This window comes from Nomascus leucogenys, chromosome 2 (genome assembly GCF_006542625.1).
Source record: "Nomascus leucogenys isolate Asia chromosome 2, Asia_NLE_v1, whole genome shotgun sequence".
Taxonomy (NCBI): Eukaryota; Metazoa; Chordata; class Mammalia; order Primates; family Hylobatidae; genus Nomascus; species Nomascus leucogenys.
The window spans coordinates 74,041,263-74,065,047 of NC_044382.1; the positions used below are offsets into that span (position 1 = coordinate 74,041,263).

Sequence of the window (23,785 nt, forward strand, 5' to 3'; positions counted from 1 at the left end):
AAACAGTACATTAAAACCTGTCTAAACTAATAAATATACTCAGTAGATTTCAATTAAATTAAATTACAAGTTATGGCTCCATACACTTAAACTCTTTGATATAATGGAAAAGCAATCTATTTGGAAGAGCATTAAAATAATAAATTTCTGATAACAAATTCAACCAGATGTAAAAAATCTTCACAATGAAAGATATAAGATATCAATGAAAGAAATTAAAGCCACAAATAAATTTGAAATTTTTTATTTCTATGGATTCAAAGAATAATTTTTTTTTTTTTTTTTTGAGACAGAGTCTCGCTCTGTCGCCCAGGCTGGAGTGCAGTGGCATGATCTCCACTCACTGCAAGCTCCCTTTTTGTATTTTTAGTAGAGACAGGGTTTCACCATGTTAGCCAGAATGGTCTCAATCTCCTGACCTCGTGATCCACCCGCCTCAGCCTCCCAAAGTACTGGGACTACAGGCGTGAGCCACTGTGCCCAGCCAGGGATAAATATTTGTAAAGTGTCATATTATCCAAAGTAATCTATAAATTCAATAAACTTATTAAAATTTCATTGGTATTTGTCTCACAGTAATGAAAAATACAATTCTAAAATTCACATGAAACTACAATAAACTTTGAATAACCAAAGCAATCTTAAGGAAAAAGAACACAGCAGAAGGACACCATACTTAATAATTTCAAACTGTATTTCAAGAGTATAGTAATAAAAACTGGATGGACTGTGTAGAAAAATGAACAAAAAATGGAACATAAACCACTACTCACCTGTTTTAGATATGATGCTAAAAGAGAATACAAAAAAATATTTTAAGAGAGGTTTCTCAAAATTATGCAGATATTTGTGTGTCCCCCAAAACAATGGAAAAGCAGTCACATTTTGCAGTCTCTTATACTTCATGAAGAGGACTCTGGCTCTCATTGTAAACTTGAAGAAAGATCACCACAGAGAAAGTCGAATCTTTAGAAAATTTAAAAACATAAGACAGAAGGTGTCCCTATGTGACAGTAAAATAAAAAAATCCTCAGGCATCCCAGAAATTCTTTCCTTTGGAACACAGCTTCCCAAATCACATTTTAAGGACTGACTTTCTCTTGGACTTTTGGACCTCTGTTCTGTTGCATTCATTCTCACATACCTAGGGGTTTGGCTACAGTCTCATGTCTCTTCATATTCCAAGGCTCCTTTCCTTGCTCCAGATAGGTGATCAGGTCTGGCTTAGAAAAAGCAATACCTGTTTTATTAAAAATAAATAACATGAATATTGCTCATATTCTTCAATCCTCAAGCAAGTAATTTGCTCAGTAAAGATGATGTAATAGAATATTCTAGTAAATTAATCCCAAAATAGTAATTTATAACAGAAATTTCTAAATCTTTAGAAAATATTTTAAATTTATATGTTCTTAACTTCACTATCCAGTACTACTGAATCAAAAACTGGTGGTGGAAGGCCAGGCTCACACCTGTAATCCCAGCACTATGGGAGGCCGAGGCAGGCAGATCACCTGAGGTCAGGAGTTAGAGACCAGCCTGGGCAAAATGGTGAAATCCCAACTCTACTAAAAATACAAAACAAAATAGCTGGGTGTTGTGGTGTGTGCCTGTAATCCCAGCTACTTGGGAGGCTAAAGCAGGAGAATTGCTTGAACCCAGGAGGTGGAGGCTGGAGTTAGCCAAGCTTGCACCACTGCACTCCAGCATGGGGACAGCACAAGATTTCGTCTCAAAAAAAATAAAAAATAAAAAACTTCTGGCATTACCAATAATCTAGAGTGAAAGACACAGATCAGCTCAGGAATGTGGAAAATTCAGATCAAGATGAAACGTCTTGAAGCTATTCCTCTCTACACAGACAAATCCCCCAAATCCCCAAAATTTATTTCAAAACAGGAATATGAAACTCATTTATACAAAGCAAAAACTACCAAAAAAATTCTACCGAAAATAAATAAATAAAATAAAACCTTTAGAATATATAACAAAATGTGCATTGAAGTTATTCTCACCGAGAAAGACCAGGTTTCTGTAGTTCTCTAACATCACATCTCTATATAAATTCTGTTGTGCAGTGTCCAGGCATTGCCACTCTTTCAGAGAAAATTCTATGGCCACATCTATAAATGTCAATGGTCCCTGAAAACACACACACACACACACACACACACACATTTACCAAGTGGCCATGGGCAGAATTTTTAATTTGACTCAAGATGAAATGACAGAGTAAAGAGAAATGCTTCTAACTTATAAGAGTGAATGAAATTCATAAAATAATTCTCAACAGATATATTTTCTAATATATTCTCTAACTCTGTGTAAAGAGAGTGGCATAATCCACAACATCAGTGTATATATAATAGTTTTCTGGATTATAACATATAAAATTCAGGGCATAAACACAAACATACATTTTTGAGTGCTGTATTTATATGACACAAAATGAGCTGTGTATATTTTCCAGATGGAAACGACATGTTGAGTTAGAAGGCACCTCTCAAATTTCAATGTATATAATGAACTGGAGATCTTGTCTTGCAGATTATTTTTTTCAGAAGACTTGGAGTAAAGTCTGAGTTTCTGAATTTCTAACAAGTTCACCAGTAATGTAACTGTTTTTGGCCTAATAAGAATATTTTGTCAAACATCCAGTAAATGAAAGAACCTGTGTTTTTCCCAGGTTTTCTGGCCCATAAACACAAGTAAAGAGATTTCTGCAAATTGGCCATGTAATCCTAATTAGAAGCCTAGGCTGATAACCACTTAGCTAAGAATTACCTCGCATGTTTGAATGACCTTATAAATCTCTTGAAAATTTTGGCCCCACTCTAGGTAATGTGATTCCGAAGGTTTGCAAACGGTCCATAAATGTGTATTTTAAACAAGTCCACTGTTGATGCTGATGGTACTCCCCCTGGGCTCCTCATTAGATTAGTTAGAGAAAGCAGGCACAGCACAGAATCCCTTACACTCAGCACTCTTGTCACAACACAAATAATTTTGGTACAAATAAAGACAACCAATCTCCATCCTACAATATCATATTCTTTGCTGGCTCTTTAAAGTTTACAGAGAAAATAGGAGGCAGCAATGTCTGAATGAGTCTGCATTTGGAAAACAACATGTACACACGTACTAATGCAATGTTTATTAAGCAAGTACTATGTGATCAAGAGTATGTTACAGAGAACTGTGTTGGGAATAATATATTAAGTGATTTAATCCTCATAACACCCCGGGGTTGGTACTAAGTGTCTAGTAATTCCCATTATTAAGATAAAGGGCCCACCATTTTTATTTACTTTTCTGTTTCTCAGTCATTGGTTTTTAAAAACTGTATAGAGTAAAAGCTAAATATAGACAGATGAGAGGGATACAGAAAGGAAGAGGTTAATGTAGTTCAGCGAAATTTTTATTGTATTTATATTTACTTTCTTGTGACTTGTGGAGCAACTACTGCGTCTGAAGGAATAGAAAACAAGTTGCTAAATGCAATGTCTCTGCAAGCACTGGTTTTAATAGAAGCTTTAAAAATTAAGAACTTAAAGTACATACTTGATTTTTTCCATTTATCTCCTTCTGGGTTTCAGGAAATTTCGCGTAACAGCTCTAGAAAGGTAGCAGGATTCACCACCCAAAACTCTGATTTTTCGTAATCAGTTCTGTGAGACAAGACTCCACGGTGGGGCCAGACATAAATAAAGCCCCCAAATAAGGTGAATCTGAACAGAACTGGGTCAGGGAGAGGACCCTATGTAGAATTCTGCTCTCTATGCCTCCAGGGGTACTTCCAGTTCTGTTTTTCCTAAGTTTACCTAAGAGAAACTTAAATGCCAGGGTTTGTGTAATTTTAATCTTTTTTGGCCACTGCCCTGTCAATTTTATAACATAAACTAATAAGTAATTTGAACAAATCTCTTTAGGTTTCCTAGGGTAATTTTAGTAGAAGATAAATATGTATTCTTAGCAAGGTAATAGAAATACAAATAATAATAACAACTTTTCTGTCCCTAAATATCTCTTAAGATGGTATCAGAAGTCACAAAAATATAAAGTGGCCCAAGTAAAGCCTAAGGTTTTTTGCACACATCTATTCACTGTACCAACCATATGATGCTTAATTCAACAATGTATCCAGTTGCTACTCTAGACTAAAGATTCCTGGATGGTAAGAACCATGACTGCTTCAACTAGTTTTTGAATGGCCATAAAAAATTTAAAAAATTACTTTATCTGTTTGAGTCTCTAGATCTCGTTTTTCACCCAACTGCCAGGAAGCTGGAGAAACTCTCATCTGGCTACCAACCAAAGACATACTTTTTATGAAGGGAGGAACAAACACAGGCTGACTCATTTCTCTTACACTGAGACTTAGCAGAATTAACCGCTCTTGTCTGACTGACACAATTCTGCTCTGGACATCCTCAAATTTCTCAGCGACACCCAGCTGATTGTGAGAGAGTTTTCGGTGAGCTTGGGCTGATGGCCCAATGGTAAGCCAGGCACGAGATACTCAGGCTGATTCTAAATAGAAAATGGAACTGCCCTGGTGGAGCTCCAGAACCTGGATCACCTGTCCTGACTAGCTAGCTCTTAGGTAAGAGGAAGGAGAATACTGTACTCCAGAATCACATTTTACAGATAGGTGTAGTTGTGATCATGCTGTGGATACTTTGTGGTCTTGATCTCTCACTCCTAAGATGCTTGTTTACACTTGGAGATTTTCCCTTCAGATTGTTTACACCTGGAGCCTCTCACATAACTATAGCAGGTCACTGGATAAGATCTGAAAAGCTCAAAGAGCCATACTCTCAAAAAGAAACTTTAAGATGTCAATGTTGACATCTCACAATGCAGAAAATGCCTCTTGTTGGTTTTCTGTACATTTTCAATCCAAAGTCTAACCGTGTCTTGTAAGCCCAGGCAGAGGCCAGAACTTAGGTGCAGATTCTAGGTGGGATCAACCTGGCTCTACATTCTTGGGTGTTACAGCAAGTGGAGTATAATCAAAGGAAAAAGCCCCTCATATGGGCTGCCCTAGCATTCTAAGTGATATGTCTACCTAAAAGGAAAAAGCTGAAGAAACAAGAATATGAGTAGACAAGTTTATTTGGGCCAAACATGAGGACTGTAACCTGGCAGCAAAGATTCAAGTTGCCTGGTATCTACACTTTAATTAGCAGTAGTTACCAGTGGATTTGTAAAGGTGAAAAAAAAAGGACAGAAAGTGGGCTGATACAAAAATTCTTATTTATTTACAGAAATAACATTAATTATTGGTTGGATATACATTGTGAAGGCTTAGGGTATGGGTTATAGTGTCCAGTGTGACATTAATAGTTTAATTTATAGCAACTAATGGCAACAGCGAACAGTTTTAAGAGATGAATATGCTTTAAAGGGGAAAAAAGACACAACTGTGCTCTAATTTTACTGTCCGAGTTTGACAACTGAAAGAATTTGTATTCCTTAAATAAAAGGTTTTTTCCCCCAAATCTCAAGACCTAGATTGAGAATATGGAGCTGCAGGTTTAGGTCCTGGATTGTTGGAACAGCAACAGATGTTACCTGCACCTTTGTGGGCATAAAGAGGAAATTCATGGGCATTTTAGCAAGAGGAGGAAGGGGAAAGTGGAGAGTGTCATGTCTACCTGTCATTACTCTGATTGGGTTTTTGGGCCCCATGATCTGTGAATTAGTTTCAGGTCTGAAAACACAAGAGTCACTAAAAGAGGTAAAATGATTGACTGCTGCCCTGTTAAGTTTGTAAAAATCTGATCTAGCCTCTCTAGAAGTGACTGTACAAGACTACAAATAGCAAATAGGCAGAGACACAATTCTGCCTGCATATTTAGGGGACAGCATGCACTTTGCAGCACAATTATGAGTTTACTGGAAGCCTGAGGGGGAAAGTCCTGCTAGAGTAAAGCTTAGTTGGCACCTTATATATTTATATCATGTCTAGTAATTCTAGACAGCGTGTGGGAAATATTCTTAAGAGAAAAATTCCCTTCAGCCCCAGAGAAACTACACGATAACAGAAAAGAGAAAAAACTTTTATTACACAATTAAACTAAAACGTGACATACATAAAAGTTAATCTGCTTAAGAGATTGCAAAGACAGAAAAACAGTCACCATGACTAGTCCACAAGTAGAAGAACGTATAGCACCATGTCACACATAGTTCATTCTAAATTCACCTGGTAATTAAGGTGGCCATCCATGTATGCTAATTGGTTATAGTCAATGACAAAATAAACTTTTCATATCTTCGTGACAGAAGGCAATTTTGCAACTTGAAGCCAGGTGCCTGCTGAAGGTAGGCTCTCACTCTCTGACATAAATGGTTGAATAGGGTGCTACCTTTTTGGCTATTTATATTTTAAAGCAATGACTCTCTATTCCCTAGCTATAGCACTCCTGCTTGCCCACTCCTGGTGGCTAGTGTCCTCTCTTGACTCCTACCATCCAACACATGGGCACAGCTCACAGCACAGAGCTTACAGCTGGCAGCTCACATCTTACATGAACCTTAACTGCCAAAGCAGCACTCCAGTGCCACATTAGAGAGTGAAGCCTGAGCTGCAGGAGGAGAGCCTACAGGCCTCCCAGGTAGAACTGTAGCTTCAAAATAATGGGAATAGGAGCAGCGTTTCAGCCTCAGTTTCCATTTATAATGGTGTCATAGAAAAAAATACTGCTGGATTTGTAGCATGAGTCCAGATAGAGACAGATCCAAGAGCTCTCACTGTGACCACCCACCTCATTCACAGACAGCATCAATACTAATATGGCTTCTGAAAGACACACAAAGCATTAAAGAGAAAAACAGCTTTCAGTCTAAGCAAGATTACATTGAGAAAAAAAAGTTAAAAGCATCTTAAGAAAAAACTCAGATTACATATAAGATTAAGTCAGCCAGAAAGTATTTTCCTAAAAGGAATTTCTCTCTAAACACCCAAAGTGTACAGCTACTCTCAGCATGAGAAACATAAGCACTATGAAGAAACGGGCCAAATTCTCAGCAGAATTTTATAAGTTTCTCTTTTATCTCTGGTGCTCTCTCATCTCCTGACATTGAATGGGGGGGGGGGGTCTATATTGGAATACATCTGACAATTTCCACCAGCACTTTTTGATGAAGAATTGGAATTTGACTTTATTCATATAGTGGAATATATCTGAGCTTGGAACATAGCTAACTGAAGAGCTATTATAGTGTTTGAGTGGCCACATCACTTGTGTTTATTTGTCCTGTAATAGCAGCATTCAAATTTAGTGAAATAAAAGACACTAAACTTATGCTTACCTATAGTTATCCCTATTGGATAAATTAATAAACATGTCAGACTAATAATTCCTGTAACAATTTGGTAGTAAATTTACTCTGGATACTAGATATAAATATCTAAGTATAAATAATTTTAATGTAGTAGTCATAATGTATGTAGGATTTTAAAAAATTGTCTGTAACCATAATTCAATTAAGACAATTTATATTTCAAAAGTATTAATAACAATATTAAAATAACTATATAAGAAATGTATTCAGGCCGGGCATGCTGGCTCACACCTGTAATCCCAGCATTTTGGGAGGCTGAGACGGGTGGATCACCTGAGGTCAGGTGTTCGAGACCAGCCTGGCCAACATGGTGAGACCCTGTCTCTACTAAAAATACAAAAAATTAGCTGGGTGTGGTGACAGGCGCCTGTAATCCCAGCTACTCAGAAAGCTGAGGCAGAAGAATCGCTTGAACCCAGGAGGTAAAGGTTGCAGTGAGGTGAGTTCGTGCTATTGCACTCCAGCCTAGACAACAAGAGCGAAACTCGATCTCAAAAAAAAAAAAAGTATTCAAAGTAAATATTGTGACCTTATATTCATACTATTGTAAAAAATACTGTTTATATAAATGCATGGTGTCTACAAACGCTACACCTAACTATGCTAATTGTTATAAAGTAATAAATAGGAGCCAAAGTACACTATTCAGTTTATATACCGAGCTGCTTTTGCTTTTGCAGTGTAAATACTTCAGCCTGCAAATATTCAATAATTACCTTGGATAATCAGTTTCCCATCAAACAAACTTAGTATCTTTTAGTCTTCATCATTCTGCAATGCTAAATTTAATCCTATCTTTGTGCTCAACTTTTGTGTGCTCTTACAAAGAGCTTTAATCTAAACAAATCTGTGTCTACTTTAAAAGACTAAAAACATGAAACATGGGCCGGGCATGGTGGCTCACGCCTGTAATCCCAGCACTTTGGGAGGTCAAGGCCGGAGGATCGCAAGGTCAGGAGTTTGAGACCAGCCTGGCCAACATGGTGAAACCCCATCTCTACTAAAAATACAAAAATTAGCCAGGTGTGGTGGTGCACACCTGTAATCCCAGCTACTCAGGATGCTGAGACAGGAGAATCGCTTGAACCTGGGAGGCAGAGGTTGCAGTGAGCCAAGATTGTGCCACTGCACTCCAGCGTGGGCAACAGAGTGAGACTCTATTTCAAAAAAAAAAAAAAAAGAGAGAGAGAAAAAAAGAAAAAGAAAAGAAACATAAACCTTTGCCAAAGCAAAAATAAAAAGCAATGAATCTGAGGCCCTAAATGAATACAATCTTGAGTCAGTAAGAATGAAAAAAGGCTTATTTAGCTGTTACAATTATTTACACATTTTTTTAAAAAAAGCACAGAAAAAACCTACATATAAACTAAATGCTTTAAGGAAGATGAACACAATATCCTCCCTGATTTTCAGACAGGAGAATAAAGCCACTTATTTCTTATTTATATTTTCTCCTAAAGCAGTCAGGTCTCTGGACATGTTTTTGAACACTTGGACATCTGAATTTTAGTAAACACTGGATTCAGGTATCTAAGGAGTAACTCTCAGCACATGGTGCACTTGGAAGAATGTTTATGGGATAAAAGGCTGAAGAGGAAAAGTGTTAGAAAAAGTCCATGGGTGCATATGAATAAAGCAAGTTATCAGAGTCCTATGAAGAGACTTAGATTCTGACACAATAACAGTGGTCGACTACAACACCCCACAGACACTATTAGAGATTATTGAGACAGAAAATTCACAAAGATATTAGAACCTAAACTCAACACTTGACCAAATAATCCAAATAGACATCTACAAAACTCTCCACCTAAAAACAAGATAATATACACTCTTCTCATTACCATGTGGCACATACTCTAAAATTGACCACACAATCAGAAATAAAACAATCCTCAGCAAATTCAAAAATCCCAAAATCATACTAATCACACACAGAGACTACAGCTTGATAAAAATATAATTCAATTAAAAAAACCCACTTGGGCTGGGCATGGTGGCTCACGCCTATAATCCCAGAACTTTGGGAGGCCGAGGAGGGAGGATCACCTGAGGTCAAGAGTGCAAGACCAGCCTGGTCATCATGGCGAAACCCCGTCTCTACTAAAAATACTAAAATTAGTTGGGTGTGGTGGCATGCACCTGTAATCCCAGGTACTCAGGAGGGTGAGGCAGGAGAATTGTTTGAACTCAGGAGGCAGAGTTTGCAGTGAGCCGAGATGGTGCCACTGCACTCCAGGCTGGGCAACAGAGGGAGACTCCATTTCAAAAAACAAACAAACAAACAAACAAAAAACCCACTTGATACCATACAATTACATGGAAATTAAACAGCCTGCACTTAAATGACTTTGGAGTAAATAATGACATTAAGGCAGGAATTAAGAAGTTCTTTGAAACAAATGAGAACAAATATACAACGTAACAGAATTTCTGCAACACAACTAAGACAGTGTTAGTGGGAAAATTTATACCATTAAATGTTCACATCAAAAAGGTAGAAAGACCTCAGTTTAACAACTTATATCATCAGTAAACAATGAGAGAAGCAAGAGCAAATCAATTCTTCAGCTAGCAGAAGACAAGAATTAACAAAAATCAGATGTGAAATGAAGGAGATTTAGACAGTAAAAACTACACAAAAGATTAAGAAATCTAGGAGTTAAATCCTTGAAAAAAATTTCTAAGTTAAATAAACCACTAGCTAGATTGACGAAGAAAGAAGATCCAAACTTGAAATGACAAAAGAGATATTATTACTGACCCCACAAAAATACAAATAACTATTGAAGTCTACTATGAACACCTCTATGCACACAAACTAGAAAATCTAGAAAAATGGATAAATTTCTGAACAAATACATCCTCCCAAGAGTGAACAAAAAAGATATTGAGTCCCTGAATAGACCAATAACAAGCTCCAAAACTGAATTTGTAATAAATAGCCTACCAAACAAAAAAAGCCCAAGACCAGACAGATTCACAGCTGAATTCTACCAGATGTACAAAGAAAATCTGGTACCATTTCTACTATAACTATTCCAAAAATCTTGAGGAGGGACTTCTCACCAAGTAATTATATAAGAACAGCATCATTCTGATACCAAAGCCTGGCAGAGATAAAACAAAAAATAGAAAACTTGAGGCCAGTACCTTTGATAAACATTGCTGAAAAAATCCTCAACAAAATACCAGCAAACCAAATCCAGCAGCACATCAAAAAGCTAAACCACTATGTTCAAGTAGGTTTTATCCATGGGATGCAGGATTGGTTCAACATACACAAATTAATAAATGTTATTAATCACACAAACAGAACTAAAGCAAAAATCACAAGATTATCTCAATAGATGCAGAAAGAGCTTTCAATAAAATTGAACATCTTTCATGTTAAAAGCCCTCAACAAACTATGCATTGAAGGTACATACTTCAAAATAATGAGTTATCTATGACAAATCCACAGCCAACATACTGAATGGAAACAAGCTGGAAGCATTTCTCCTTGAAAACTGGAGGAAGACAAAAGTGCCTTATCTCACCACTCTTCTTCAACATAGAATTCGAAGTTCTAGCCAGAGCAATCAGGCAAGAGAAAAAATATAAGGCATTCAAACAGAAAGAGAGGAAGTCAAACTATCCCTGTTTGCAGATGACATAATTCTATATCTATAAAATCCTACAGTCTCAGCAGAAAAGCTCTTTAAACTGACAGGCAACTTTAGCAGAGTTTCAAAATACAAAATAAATGTACTAAAGTCAGTAGCATTCCTGTACATCAGCAACAGCCAAACAAAAAGCCAAATCAAAAACAATCCCATTCACAGTATCTAGGAATACAGCTAACCAGGGAGGGTGAAAATCTCTATGACAAGAATTACAAAACATTGACTGAAGAAGTCAGAGATGACTCAAACAAATGGAAAACCATTTTATGCTTATAAATAGAAAAGATCAACATCCATCATTAAAATGTCCATACTGCCCAACAAAATTTACAGATTTAATGCTATTTCTATTAAACCACTGTTAACATTTTTAACAGAAAACAAACAAAAAAACTACTTTAAATCTCATATGGAACCAAAAAAAAAAAAAAAAAAAAGCCCAAATAGCCAAGGCAATCCTAAGCAAAAAGAACAAAATTGAAGGCATTACATTACTGACCTCAAACTATACTACAGGGCTACAGTAACTGAAGCAACCTGGTACTGGTACAAAAAAAAAAAACAGACTTATAGACCAATGCAACACAGTAGAGGCCTAGAAATAATGCAACACACCTACAACCATATGACCTTTCACAAAGCTGACAAAAGGAATTTGGGAAGAAATCCCTATTTAATAAATGGTGCTGAAATACCTAGCTAGCACTATGTAGAAGATTGAAACCGGACTCCATCCTTATACCATATATAAAAAAAGACTTAAGATGAATTAAAGACTTAAATGTAAAGCTTAAAGTTGTTAAAAAATAAAAATAAAAACACTGACAGATAATCTAGGAAATACCATTCTAAACATAGAAACTGGCAAAGATTTCATGATGAAGTTACCAAAGCAATTTCAATAAAAGCAAAATTTGACAAATGGGACCTAATTAAATTAAAGAGCTTCTTCACAGAAAAGGAAACCATCAACAGAGTGAACAGACAAACTACAGAATAAAAAAAAATTGCAAACTATGCTTCTGACAAAGGTCTAACATCCCGAATCTGTAATTAACTTAAACAAGTTTACAAGAAAAAAACCAAACAACCTCATTAAGAAGTAGGCAAAAAACATGCACAGATGCTTTTCAAAAGCAGATATACCTGTGGCTAACACTCATATTTTTAAATATGTTCATCACTACTTATTAGAGAAATGCAAAGAAAAACCACAATGAGATACCATTTCACACCAGTCAGAATGGCTATTATTAAAAAGTCAAAAAATAACAGATGCTGGCAAGGTTGTAAAAAAACAGGGAATGCCTATACACTGCTGGTGGGAATGTAAATTAGTTCAACCATTGTGAAAACCAGCGTAGTAATTCCTCACAGAACTAAAAACAAAATCATCACTTGACCCAGCAATTTCATAATTGCTGGGTATGTACCCAAAGAAATATATTCTGTCAAAAAGACACATGTGCATGCATGTTCATAGCAGCAATATTCAAAATAGCAAAGATATGGAATCAACCTAAATGCCAATCAATGGTAGGCTGAATAAAGAAAATGTGGTATAGACAGGCATGGTGGCTCCTACCTGTAATCCCAGCATTTTGGGAAGCCAAGGCAGGTGGATGGCCGGAGTTCAGGAGTTAAAAACCAGCCTAAACAACAAGGCAAAACCCCATCTCTATAAAAACTGCAAAACCAAAAATTAGCTGTGAATGGTTGTGTGTGCCTGTACTTATAGCTACCTGGGAGGCTGAGGTAGAAAGACTGCTTAAGTCCAGAAGTTGAGGCTGCAGTGAGCCAAGATTATGCCACTGCACTCCAGCCTGGACAAAGAGTGAGACCCTTTCTCCAAAAAAGTAAAATAACATAAAACAAGATTTAATAAAAACAAAATATGTACATAAACATTATGGAATACTATGCGGCCATAAAAAATTGCAAGATCATGTCCTTTGCAGCAACATGGATGGAGGTGGAGACCATTATCCTTAGAAAATTAATGCAGAAACAGAAAGTCAAATGCATGTTATTATTTAAAAGTAAGAGCTAAATAAGAAGAACACAGGGACACACGGAAACAACAGACTCTGAGGTCTAGTTGAGGGTGGAGGGTGGGAGGACAAAGAGGATCAGAAAAAAACACCTGTTTGGTTCTATAGTAACTCAGTAACAAAATAAGCAACATGCCAAATCCCATGACACAATTTTACCTACACAACAAACCTGCATATGTACACCTCATCCAAAAACAGAAGTTAAAAGGAAAAAAATGGGCAGGGGAGAGTGCAATGTAGGTGGAAGAAATGGTTTGTGCTACAGATAGTGGCCCAGGTGGAGCTGTACTCTGGTTTATTTCTGTGTCCATACAGGCAGATGAGATTACAAACAGATGGTCCAGAACCCTAGGCTGGTGGAGAAAACAGCTTGCTGCTGCAGATTCAGTGTCTTGGGGTGGGGATATGCCAGGAGACTTGTAGATACTTTAGTAGGTTTTTGGCAAGAAACACTAGGATAAAATACTCTGGTGAAATTCCTAAGGGTGGTGTCTAGTCCTAGGAGGGGTGTAGACACATCATGTCTAGTGGGTATGTCTGTGAGTGGGTGGAAATTCCGTGGTGGCAGCTGTGGGAAAAGGGGGTCTGCTATCAAAACTCCTTTCCTCTAACTTTTCAATCTTCTCTCACCCTGGGAGGAGACATGGAATCACAGGACAATGGGGAGTGTGACAGCCTGTGTGCAGGATAGCAGAACCTACCATTCCTGGACACCCAGAGTTCCATTCCAAGTCAGGCCAGGCCTCTGTGATATCTTTTTTCTGGCATCAATTCTGTAAAGTTTGCTGAACACCAAGCAATTCTCCAACACCAACTCATTGTCTAATATTTTAATTCTGACACCACCCAGAGTCAGCACAGATTCTGATTCAGGGCTCAGTCCCACAACATTGTCCTTACCGCAGATGCCAGTCACAATCCCCACGAGCCCATCTATGCTTCTGAGGTACTGTTTAAAAATTGGAGACTTTCATAATCTCCCTCAAGTTCAATAATTTGGTAGAGCTACTCACAGAACTCAGCAAAACACTGTAGTTATGTTTACCAGTTTATTAAAAAAGATACAACCCAGGACAAGTCAAATGGGAAAAATGTATAGAACAAATAAAAAGGTGGGGGGAAATGAAGCACATAGATAATCCAGGTGAATAGCTGTGATTAATAAAATTCTCCATCCTTTGTGTTCCTGCTCCAGGAACAGATCGTGGAAAGAAACACCTTCCCATAATGACTTAGATGGTGCTCTCTTTTCTTACCGTTCACATAGCCAGAAACAGGCTCTCCACATTTTCTTCTTTTTCTCTTAAAAAAATCAGCTGAATTTGTCTTCAGTGGTCAAAATAAAATACTTCTTAATCAAACTTTACTTAAGTTTATCTCCTTTTCACAGGCTTCTGAACTTCGAGCTACCCTCAGTCTGAGTCAACATACAAATGTATTTTATGTTCCTCCTAAGAACATGCTGACTTCAGGGTAAAACATTCTCTGACCTAAAATCTGATTATTCACCCTCCATTTGCCATTCCCCTCGCACCTTGTTTCTAATGGGCTTTGCTCCTCCCTATGATAGAAAGCCCTTGTCTGCGTAAATTTTGCAATCTTTATAGCTCTTATAGTTGGTACTTCCTCCTGTTGCAATACTCCTTTGGAATTCAATTTTTATTTTTTACTTAAATCTAACTGCTTTATTTTACAAAATCTAGAAATTGCCTCAGAACAGTAACAACTTCATCTTCAGTAAGACTTTCCCAGTTCCCTTCCATCTGCCTGTGTACCCCCAGCTTTCCAGGGCTCTGAAGCTTCTCTCAGTATAAAGCCTTCCTCCATGGCTGGGGTGAGCAGGCTGAGACACCTGCACAGGAGGCTCCCCAGAAAGAACTAATTGGGCCTTTAATAGCCTCTTTTTGCAGGCTCAATATTAGCCTTAGCTCAGAGTACATGGGCTCAAGCTTTAATTTTCATCTCAGAGTTATTCACCTGGCTTTTGAAACTGTAAAATTCAACAAAAGTACTGAAACACAGTATTCATATAAGGGAAGGAAACTTTAAGGTGTCTACATTTCATACCTCAATAAGAAAACCAAAAGTATCTATTCCTTTCAAACAATAAATGTTATTATTGAATTATTTCAATTAAAAATCATGTAGTAAACAATTAGTCACATGGGAACACTTCTAGGAGGTACCAAGTTTCATATAATAAAATTTAGCATGAAACTCAGAAATCAAGATAAAGAGATATAGAACAGAGATAGTCGCTGTCACAAATGTACGCTGCAAGAAGAGGAACTAATGTTTTCATGAATCTATGGAACTCAGTTATATACCACATTTTCTTGTGGAAATGTATTCATTTTCTACAGCCAAAATGGAAGATTTTGTCCTGTTCTTTTCCTTCACGAAGCCATAAAAAACACACCTGAGAAAATTTCAAAACTCAACGTTGGGAAAGAAAAAGGTAAATGAGAATATTTAACAAATGGAATATATGATTAGATATTAATTTTTTTCTGAAACCCACCTCTTTTATGCCATTTGCAAAGATATAGATGTATATATATATATATAGATGTATATATATATATATAGATAGATATAGATATATATTTACCTTTCAAGCCCTACTAATACAATACAACTTACAATTAAAAACTGAGGCCCAAATAAGTGAACAAATCTTTCACAGGTGATAAGCCTAGAGAGTGGCAGCACTGATTAAAAAACAACTATGCCTTACTCATGTGTCAAGTAAGGCCACTCAATCACTTGAGAGATTCCCCCACCCCATCCTGCTCAATGAAGTGCTCAATAACCACCCTCTCAGGAGACACTGCACTACGTATGCCCCAGTGAGTGCCCCAGATGCGTTTTACTTTCTAAGTTCTTGCACCATCTCACTAGGGTCAGGTTGTTTTTGACTTTTGGGATGCCATAATTTTCTTTCACAAATTGTTCACTATTTTTCTTTAACTATATTTATTTCACTATTTTTCTGTCCCCTTAAAAAAATCCAGGGGGCAGAAATTATTTCTATGTTTTTCCCTCAACACCAGCATCTGATTGGCTGACCAGCAATGTGTCTCCAAGAAATGTAAGCTGGGTTGGGTAAAAACAGTTTTAAGGTCTCAAGGGGTTAGCTTTTCAAAAAACTAAGTACACTAAGAGATTCCTGTCAGCCCTAAGGCATCCACCTGCTTTCTTGAGAGGCTACACTCCATACCTCAGGTTTTCCTATGAGAGAAGATAACCCAGGAGCTGATATTTACTAGACACTCTAGCAGACATAACCATGATGGGTATCTTGATTTATCCCAAAACAATACTGAAACCCAAGACCAGGAAAAACTCAAGGATGGCTGAAAGCAAATAATCCCAAAAGTTTCCAAAGGGAAATCCTGATCCAAAAACATTCTGATAAGACCTCCGTACATGGAGAAGATAAAAGAGAGACAGAGTTTTTGGTTTTTTTTTTTAAACGATAGCATCAGGGGATTATTCTTCTCAATTGTTCTCAGGGGAAATATTTTTGAAACACATCTTTGTAAAAGCCCCATCCAATACTTTGTCAAAAAATGATTAATTCATGGCCGTGTGCAGTAGCTCATGCCTGTAATCACAGCACTTTGGGAGGCCAAGGCGGGCAGATCATTTGAGGTCATGAGTTCAAGACCAGCCTGGCTAACAAGGTGAAATCACGGTTCTACTAAAACTACAAAAATTAGCCTGGTGTGGTGGCACGCGCCTGTGATCCCAGCTACTCAAGAGCTGAGGCACGAGAATTGGCAAAGGCTGCAGTGAGCAGAGATCCCGCCACTGCACTCCAGCCTGGGTGACAGTGAGACTCCATCTTAATTTTTAAAAAATGATTAATTAAAATACGGTACCTAAAATGTACACTAAAGGACAAATAGTTGATAATGTGAATTAGGGAGGGGAAATTGGCATTTGGGAATACCAAAAAGAACTGAAAATTTAGTATTTTACTGCAAGCCAGAGTTAGGAAGAAGGAATGCAGGGTGGTGGGGGGTTAACTTGAGAGGTTGCTTGGGACGCATGTGAAAAAGGCAGGGAAAACCATTCCCTGGTGGAGTGTGAAAATAAGTAAGTGGCAGGCAATGAGACTGATGTGGCTCTAGTTTTTGGATTTTGACTTAAAAAAAAATTCTAACTCAGCATTTTTTTTTTTTGTAAATTACTACATTGGGGGAAACAACATTCAGACCTAACCAACTATAAACTGCCAAGTAACCTCTGATTGCATAACCAGGCAATTTGTACCCTCAGAGTGGAAATTAAGAAACTACCTAAATGTGGCCGGGCGCGGTGGCTGACGCCTGTAATCCCAGCATTTTGGGAGGCCGAGGCGGGCGGATCACGAGGTCAGGAGATCAAGACCATGCTGGCTAACACGGTGAAACTCCCTCTCCACTAAAAATACAAAAAATTAACCGGGCGCGGTGGCGGGCGCCTGTAGTCCCAGCTACTCTGGAGGCTGAGGCAGGAGAATGGCATGAACCCGGGAGTAGAGCTTACAGTGAACCGAGATCGCACCACTGCACCCCAGCCTGGGCGACAGAGCGAGACTCCATCTCAAACAAACAAACTACCTAACTGTACCTAACCGATTAATGTGTGGGGTTTTTTTTCATCATGCACCTTATAAAAGTCTTCTCTTAAACCCTCTCCCATGGACCACAAACTACAAACCATAGCTGGGTGCTCTACAATTTTTGAACCACTGTTTGAATAAATTATTTAATATGTTTGCGGTGACTGCCATAAACTTTTCATAAGAGAAAAGAGGGACCAAAAGCTCTTCCGATTTATGAACCCCGCACCCCGAGTCAGGATTCTCCCCTGACTACCCTACCGTGGTCCCTGCACAATGCGGGAGAGATGCGGCGCGGTGGGTGCAGAGCTGCCCAGAGAGGGCTCCAGGCCGGGCACGGTCACTGCGCAGGGAAGAGACAAGACGCCCGGGGTCCCGCCTGTCCGCCCAGCCGCCACCTTACGCTGAAGGGGACTGAGGGCCGAGCTGCACCAAGGTGAACTCGGCGCCTCAGATTTTGGAGCTGACTGCTGGGAGGCCTGAGTCCCGTTACAGCCACTTCCGACAGCTTTCAACCAGCCCCTTCCCCCTCTCTGGAGATGTCGGACCCGGTACTCTCACCATTTCCAGGTTTCCTAGTGGGTCCTGGCGTCTTAGCTGTGGATCTCCCAATACTTGCAGGTCACAGAGCCACGCAGACTGGGCCTCCAGAAGCAGAGGACACCGAGCAGTGAAGACGAGACCAGAAGCTCTGGCTGCAGGAAGAGACAAAGGACCCCCCAAATCCCGGAAGCCGTCCTGTACTTTCCAGCTGCGCGTCTTACTGGACTGTTCCTAGTTTAGAGTCTCTGACTGGATAACGCTTAAGGCCCGCCCCTTCAGTCCCTGAGTGACAGAAGATTTGACCGGACACTGGGCTGAATGAAGAAAGAGTGACAACCTGGGCTGCAACCTTTTCAGGCAGGGCTTCCTCCCTGAGCTGAGCTAGGACCAACTGGGAGTGTTATTTGCATTTAACCCTGTGTACAAGGGGATGTGCATTTATAAATAACATGTTATATGGCTATTCGCAAATGAAAAGAATATAATAACGATTATTTAACAATTTCAGATTTTATGAACTTCCTGGCTTCTGGTCCTTTGAGCAGGCAGCCTGAGATTTTAAAAAGGAGGCAATTTTCTGGAATAAAATGTGAGCCAAATGTAAATTTTAAAATTTCAAGTAGCCAAACTTTTTTATTTTATTTTACTTTATTTTATTTTATTATTTTGAGACTGAGTCTCACTCTATCACCCAGATTGAGTGCAGCGGCAATCTGAGCTCACTGCAACCTCCGGAACTCCCGGGTTCAAGCGATTCTCCCGCTTTAGCCTCCCAAGTAGCTGGGATTACAGGCACCTGCTACTACACCCGGCTAATTTTTTTGTATTTTTAGTAAAGACAGCGTTTCACCATGTTGGCCAGGCTAGTCTCAAACTCCTGACCTCAGGTGATCTGCTCGCTTTGACATCCCAAAGTGCTGGGGTTACAGGCCTGAGCCACCATGCCCAGCCATCCCTGTCAGTTTTCTAATAGTGAAAAATAATAACCATCAACAAAGGAATTATTTTTTAATTCATATTCTTATTAGTAAAAAAACATGTGCTCAGAATAATGATAATTTTGGAGTATTTTTATGGTAGCATCTTACTAAACAATATAGAACTGTTTTCCTCAATACCTATAAATAATTGTCAGTAAATAAAAGAAAAACAAGTTGGCCTAATCACTAGAATGAATAGAGAACATTTCTTTAAAATACAATTAAAATGTTATAAAAGGGCAGTGATGTGTTTCTTAAATTCACTTACATGCCATTTTACACAAGTGTAGTTTTTTTCTTTTTTAGTATTCTTTTGATATTATAACAATAGGAGCATATCGCAACTCTTCCCTTGACATGTTGGAGGAATGTTTACAGTTATCTCAATCTTGAGCTAGGGCACATTTTAATGCTTAAAGATATTATTTTATCTGCTTGAAAAGAAAAAACCTGAGTTGTAAAAATTAAGAAATAGACCTTAAAATTTTTCACTATCCTTTTTTCTTCCAGCACATTTTCTTCCTGTTTCAAGAAAGATGGCCTTTACATAGTAACTTAGGAATAATACCTAATGATTAACAAAATGACGGATGTGATGAATCACCTTTTTCTTGAGAAATAATACATCAACATATTCCTACTCATACATTTTTACTGAAACATGTAAAATATTAGCATCATATATTTATCAAGGTGTCATATACAAAAACTATTGACAAAATGTTGTCCTCAGAACCTACAGAATACATTTAAATGTTATGTTCCTTTTTTGGAAACAAAGTCATTCAAATGTAATTCACACTTTCTAAAATGTAGTAGTTTTTGAATTCTCATTTGCTCTTTTACTTTCATTTTTTCTTTTTTGAGATGGAGTCTCGCTCTGTTGCCCAGGCTGGAGTGCACTGGTGCCATCTCGGCTCACCACCACCTCTGCCTGCCGGGTTCAAGCGAATCTCCTGCCTCAGCCTCCCAAGTAGCTGGGACTAAAGGCACGTGCCACCATACCTGGCTAATTTTTGTAGTTTTAGTAGAGACGGGGTTTCACTATATTGGCTAGGCTGGTCTTGAATTCCTGACCTCGTGATCCGCTTGGTTTGGCCTCCCAAAGTGCTGGGATTACAGGTGTGAGCCACTGCACCCAACCCTCGTTTACTCTTTTAATTATAAACATAAGACTAATCTCTTTGAGCACTAGCAATACTATACCCCGAGGTTAACAGTAAAATCTCCCAAACTAGAGTATTTTACTCACAAAAATTTTGGCTAAACTTTAAGATTATAAAAAATAAGACCTGGCATGGTGGCTCATGCCTGTAATCCCAGCACTTTGGGAGGCTGAGGCAGGAGCATCACCTGAGGTCAGGAGTTCGAGAGCAGCCTTACCAACATGGAGAAACCCCGTCTCTACTAAAAATACAAAATTAGCCAGGCGTGGTGGCACATGCCTGTAATCCCAGCTGCTCTAGAGGCTGAGGCAGGAGAATAGCTTGAACCTGGGAGGCGGAGGTTGCAGTGAGAGGAATTCTCTCCACTGCACTCCAGCCTGGGCAAGAGAGAAACTCTGTCTCAAAAAATAAAATAAAATAATAAAAATAAATAATAAATAAATAAATTTAAAAAACTGAAATACTTCATAAGACCCATGTTTGTCCTTTTCATATATATATATATATATATTTTTTTTTTTTCCTTTTTTGAGATGGAGTTTTGCTCTTGTTGCCCAGGCTGGAGTGCAGTGGTGAGATCTTGGATCACCACAACCTCTGCCTCACAGGTTCAAGCGATTCTCCTGCCTCAGCCTCCCAAGAAGCTGGGATTACAGGCACCCACCACCACATCCGGCTAATTTTTGGTATTTAGTAGAGGCAGGGTTTCACCATGTTAGGCTGGTCTCAATCTTCTGACCTCAGGTGATCCACCCACCTTGGCCTCCCAAAGTGCTGGGATTACAGGCCTTTGCCACCGTGCATGGCCTTATGCAGCACTTTTAAAATGAAACCTTCCTATGGTTTCGTTTTTAGGCAGACTTGACATTGAATAGTGTTTGGATTTTTTTTGGAAGCCTCTTTGAAGTATGAATTTCTGATTGCATTAAAAGGTTAGTTGGTTGCCTGTTGCACAACCAGTTTGCTTTATTTTCATTTTGGGGGTGTTTTCCCTAGAGCAGCCATAGTGTACTGCGGGAAGTGGAGCTGAGCAGTGTCCTTCCCTGGCTGTATTAATTTGCCCTTGGGCTGTGTGCAGTGCTGAGAAAACCTCGGGTCTTGTTGATTATCTATACAGTGTCTCTGGGTGCATTATTGCCCCATTGCTGCTGACTGCCTATGACTCTTGAGTTTTAACATGGTGTCCATGACATCCACAATAAAAGATGCTTTCTTATTGCTACTAAGCTCTGGGAGCCAACTGATTCAGTTTTGGAACACCACAATGTTTCTGGAGAACGTTTATTGCATATGGGGTAAAATGCTATACCAATTATAGGATTCTGTCCTGTGTCATTTTAATAACTACCTCTATAGCAAAATTCTACACACAGTTAAATTTTTATTGTCTTTAAAAAAGCCTGTGCTAGCTTTGCATATATTGTCAGCAAGAAATTTAACATGATTAATATAAAATCTTATACTTTTAAAATATTGGGCTACTGAAAAGAGTATTTGGTATTAACATTAGACTTGACATGTTGCTATAACATGTATTTTAAAAATTAAATTGTAAAACATTTCCCAAGGATTACGCTGTGGTTAGCTACTATGCTAAGTATTTGTTACAGTGAATGGGGAGGATTTGGGGGGGTTAAAATTTCTGATTGTGTTTGATTAGTATGTTTCTAATTTGCCATTGTCAAAATGTCTTTCAAGATACATTTTAACTTCTCTGTATCAAGTTACATGAAATCAAGTAAAACCTTTCATTAGTTACCTTGAAAGATTTATTTAATTGAAGCATTAATTAGTGAAAAATGGGTTTCTTTGAGTAGGTATCTTTTTGTTTTATATTGGAGGCTTCATATATTTTATTAATATTATTTTAATTTTTATTATTTACCATATATTTCCTAATCCACAATTAGCATTAATAGGGTACAATAATTTGTACCCTAAGTGTTGATGGAAATTATAGCACTTCAAAAGGAGCTCAGAGATCCTAAGAAAGAGGCTTTATTCTGTTGATAGGCTGAATAAAATGTACGTGTTTCTTAAAGACAGTTTAAATATTTTAATGTATTTTAACTACTATTACTGTAGGAAGGCCATATAGCTCTAAAAGGGCAATCAATGCTTGTGTTGGACAGTTATACAGAAAAGATAGGTCACAAGAAAGGTTAATATCATTGTTGCTTTTTAGTAAAGTTGTGTAGAGCGTTTTCATTAGAGCAAAGGTTTCTTTAGTAAACCTTACTTTCAATAAATTCAGACTTTGAGGATGATAATAGAGCTAATTTCTGCTTATTAGTATATGTTCAACTTCATGAAAATGGCTACTATGCCACTGATAGCAATATGTTCAAATGATTAGTAGCTCACCTCTTTAAAATATTTAAAATTTAAAAATGTATATCAGTGAATTTTGCAATTTTAGAGAAGAAAAAGAAAAGGATCTTGCTTTTAAACCATCGTGTTATCAAACTACCAACACTCTTCAAAAGCATTTTGAAATACTCATTCCTTTGTTCTGGTTTATGGATTTAGTTTTCATGTTTTATCAAACTTTAGTAGGTAGATTTTATGTTTGAGGGATACATAGTTTTCTAAATGTATGCTTTTAAAAATATCAAACCATTATAAAATGAGAATTTTTATATTAACTATTTTGCAAGGATGGCTTCAGAGGGTGGGGTGGTATATAGTGCAGCCTTAGGGGGCTGCCTCTGTTTGACAGATCTGTACAGAACTCTAAGCATCAAAGTTACTTCTAATTTGAATCTAGTTGTTTATCAGCTCATTTACTTTCAATTTATGTCCACTTGATGTGAATAGAACTCAATGACAGAAAAAAAAACAAAGGAAAGGCATTCCTCTTCTCATCCTTCCAAATTAGTGTTGTTCTTTTAAATTAAAAAATTTAATCTCCTCTCATCATTTATTATGCCAAACTTAAGATATTTTAAGACACAGGATGACAGTAGATGCCACTAAACCTCTCTAAGTCTCAAGCAGAAGCCTTTGTAAAATCAAGATACATAGGCTTAGGCAGCAGTTCAGTAACGTTTAGGAAAACAAAGGTTACAAGACCCCATTTCTACAATTTTTTTCAAATAAGCTACGTGTAATGGTGCATGCCTTTATTCCTAGCTGATGTGGGAGATAGAGAGGCTGATGTGGGAGGATCACTTGAGCCCAAGAGGTCAAGGCCGTAGTGAATCATGGTAACACCACTGTATTTCAGCCTAGGCAACAGAGCAAGACCCTGTTGGGTGTACGTAGATGAGAAACCAGCAAAAAAGACTTGAAAGGAGCAATGGGGGAGAAAAGCAAGAAGCGGGTGGTGTCCTAGACACAGGTGAAGTTAGTCTGTACCTTTCTCTGGAACTCGCTGGAAAGACTCCATGACCATCAACACATGATTAGCTGGAATAA

General features: G+C 38.1%; 1 protein-coding gene across 1 annotated transcript; it reads right to left on the reverse strand.

The window, feature by feature from the left end:
• Positions 1-1,164: 1,164 nt before the first annotated feature.
• Positions 1,165-23,756, reverse strand: LOC115837065 (zinc finger protein 98-like). The gene is made up of 4 exons (XM_030821853.1): positions 23,726-23,756; positions 18,241-18,374; positions 2,016-2,142; positions 1,165-1,223 (listed from the first exon to the last, which is right to left on the reverse strand). The coding sequence occupies exons 1-4, from the start codon at positions 23,754-23,756 to the stop codon at positions 1,165-1,167; spliced, it is 351 nt and encodes a 116-aa protein (XP_030677713.1).
• Between the last annotated feature and the right edge of the window lie 29 nt (positions 23,757-23,785).